The 3,136-nt window shown below is 52.6% G+C and overlaps 1 protein-coding gene across 1 annotated transcript; it reads left to right on the forward strand.

Moving 5' to 3' along the window:
- Window positions 1-211: 211 nt before the first annotated feature.
- ELFN2 (extracellular leucine rich repeat and fibronectin type III domain containing 2) lies at window positions 212-2,629 on the forward strand (the record flags this gene model as incomplete). Its single annotated transcript, XM_084206393.1, has 1 exon — window positions 212-2,629. Exon 1 carries the CDS (start codon window positions 224-226, stop codon window positions 2,627-2,629), a length of 2,406 nt encoding a protein of 801 aa, XP_084062519.1. The 5' UTR covers window positions 212-223.
- Between the last annotated feature and the right edge of the window lie 507 nt (window positions 2,630-3,136).

Below are 3,136 nucleotides of genomic sequence, written 5' to 3' on the forward strand. Positions count from 1 at the left end.
AATATTGCATGTGTTCCCCTTCCTCTATGCTCCTGGATTGACCCAGAGGGCAAGAAGAAATAATGGTGATGACATCTGATAGGACTGGGGTGCTCATCCCCTTCCATTGTTAAACCCTGGTTCTTGCCCCCCAAGTTTCTTTTTGCCGCTGTCCTGAGATTTGGCGTTGGTTTTTGTTGGGGATTTCTTTTCCCCCATCCTGGTGAGGGCACCACTGCAGACCATGCTGTGCCTGGGGTTGTGGGCAGCTGCCCTGCTCTGCTTGTTTTCCCCTGGCACCGTGCGAGGTGACTGCTGGCTGATTGAGGGGGACAAAGGGTACGTGTGGCTGGCCATCTGCAGCCAGAACCAGCCCCCGTATGAGACCATCCCCCAGCACATCAACAGCACAGTGCACGACTTGCGTCTGAACGAGAACAAGCTCAAGGTGGTGCTGTACTCCTCCCTCAACCGCTTTGGTAACCTGACTGATTTGAACCTGACCAAGAATGAGATCTCCTACATTGAGGATGGGGCTTTCATGGGTCAGTCAAACCTCCAGGTCCTACAGCTGGGCTACAACAAACTCACCAACCTGACAGAGGGCATGTTGCGGGGCATGGCCCGCCTCCAGTTCCTTTTTGTGCAGCATAACCTAATTGAGCTGGTAACCCCTACTGCCTTCTCTGAGTGCCCCAGCTTGATTAGCATTGACCTGTCATCCAACCGCCTCAGCCGTCTGGAGGGCAACACTTTCACCAGCTTGAGCAACCTGATGGTGTGCGAGCTGGCTGGCAATCCCTTCAACTGTGACTGTAGCCTCTATGGCTTCCTTAACTGGCTGGCTCTCTTCAACAATGTCACCAAGAACTATGACCGCCTCCAGTGTGAGACTCCACGGGAGTTTGCTGGGTATCCACTTCTGGTGCCCCGGCCTCACCACAACCGCAATGCCATCACCATCTTCCAGTCCATGTGCAGAGGGGGCACCATCCCCTCCCTCTCCAGGGTCAACCCAACTCCTTACACCCCTGACTCCCAGCGAGATCTGGATGAAGGGTCAGCCATCAGCCCTGGGGATTTCCTCTCAGTCAAACCTCCAGCCTCTTCCACCACTGACTCCTCCTTCAGTCCCAGCATCAAGCTACATGACGTCACCATCACTTCAGCCATCCTTATGGTCACCATCCCCATGCCCTACAGTAAGATGTATGTGCTGGTCCAATACAACAACAGCTACGTTTCTGACATAGCAACACTGAAGAGCAAGAAGGAATATGTCACCGTCAACAAGCTGAAGGCCCACACTGATTATACATTCTGTGTGGCCTCTATCCGCAACAACAGGCGTTACAACCATACTTGCCTGACCTTTGCAACCCGGAGCAAAGGCAGGGAGGATCCCATTTCCAGTACTTCCACCACTACACACTATATTATGACCACCCTGGGTTGCCTCTTTGGGATGGTCATTGTCCTGGGGGTGGTGTACTACTGCCTGCGGAAGCGGAGGATGCAGGAGGAGAAACAGAAGTCACTCAATGTCAAAAAGACCATTCTAGAAATGCGTTATGGATCAGATATTGATACCAGTACCATGGTCCATCCTTCCCAGAAGCTGGGTGAGCCACCTGTCATTCCTGTCTCACGGATGTCCTCCATCCCTTCCATGATTGGGGAGAAGTTGCCCCCATCAAAGTCAATAGACGCTGGGATGGAGACTCCTAAAGTCACCACTAAAGGTAACTACATTGAGGTGCGGACAGGTGGTGGGGATGGGCTGGAGAGAACCCAGCGAGATGAGGACCTGAGAGAGCTTGACAATGGGCAAGGCTCAGCTGCTGAGATCTCTACTATAGCCAAGGAGGTAGACAAGGTCAACCAGATCATCAACAACTGTATTGATGCCCTCAAGCTGGACACAGCATCTTTCCTGGGTGGTGGGACTGGTGTTGACTCAGATATGGCCTTTGAGTGCCAGTCCATCCCAGCCGGTTCCTCGAGTGGGCTAGAGCGGCCCAGCTTTCTTTCCCCACCCTACAAGGAGAGCTCCCACCACCCTTTGCAGCGCCAGCTCAGTGCTGATGCTGCTGTGGCCAGAAAGACCTGCAGTGTCTCCTCTAGTGGCTCCATCAAGAGCGCCAAGGTCTTCAGCTTGGATGTGCCTGACCACCCACCACTCAGCAAGTCTGACTCCAAATACATTGAGAAGGGCAGCCCACTAAACAGCCCTTTGGATCGTCTTCCCTTGGTGTCTCCGAGCGCCATCCACCACTTGGAGGTCAAGCCTTCTTACCATTGCAGTGAGCACCGTCACTCCTTCCCGGCCCTGTACTATGAGGAAAGTGCTGACACCTTGAGCCAGCGGGTGTCATTCCTCAAGCCACTCTCCCGGTCCAAGCGAGACTCCACGTACTCCCAGCTCTCCCCCAGACACTACTTCTCGGGCTACTCCTCCAGCCCCGAGTACTCCTCAGAGAGCACCCACAAGATCTGGGAGCGATTCCGGCCTTACAAGAAGCACCACAGGGAGGAGGTTTACATGGCAGCTGGGCATGCCCTGCGGAAGAAAGTTCAATTTGCCAAGGACGAGGATCTGCATGACATCCTGGATTACTGGAAAGGAGTCTCTGCTCAGCAGAAGCTGTGACTCTTCCTCACAAGAAAACAATACAAACCAAGACCCTCCCCCCTCCAACAACCAGAAAAAAAAGCCACTTGACTGTGAAAAATAAACAAACAACAAAATACTCCTGACAAATACAAAACTGACAAAACCTTTTCTTAAAGTTTACAACAACTCTTACACACACAGACACACACACTGACACACACACACATACACACACGCCGAATTGTCTCTACTGTGTTACGGGGACCATTGTTCTGCCCACAGATGGTTGGGAGGAGCGCCCTGCACTGACACTGTGCTAACAACGTTGGAATGTGGGTGGGTGGGAATGGCCTGGGAGTGGGTGGCAGTGGTGGTAGGAGAAAGGCAGAGATGGACGCTCACTGGGCATGAAACTCAGCTGTGAACTATTCATCTTTCTGTTCCTTTTGAAGGCTGATTTTTATTTTGGGTGGGAGGGAAGGACTTTGGTTTAGAAAGCTTCCTTGTCCACCTTGTACACCTGGTATGCCAAATGTTCCATCA

Source organism: Fringilla coelebs (genome assembly GCF_963513975.1).
Source record: "Fringilla coelebs genome assembly, chromosome: 5".
NCBI classification, from domain to species: Eukaryota; Metazoa; Chordata; class Aves; order Passeriformes; family Fringillidae; genus Fringilla; species Fringilla coelebs.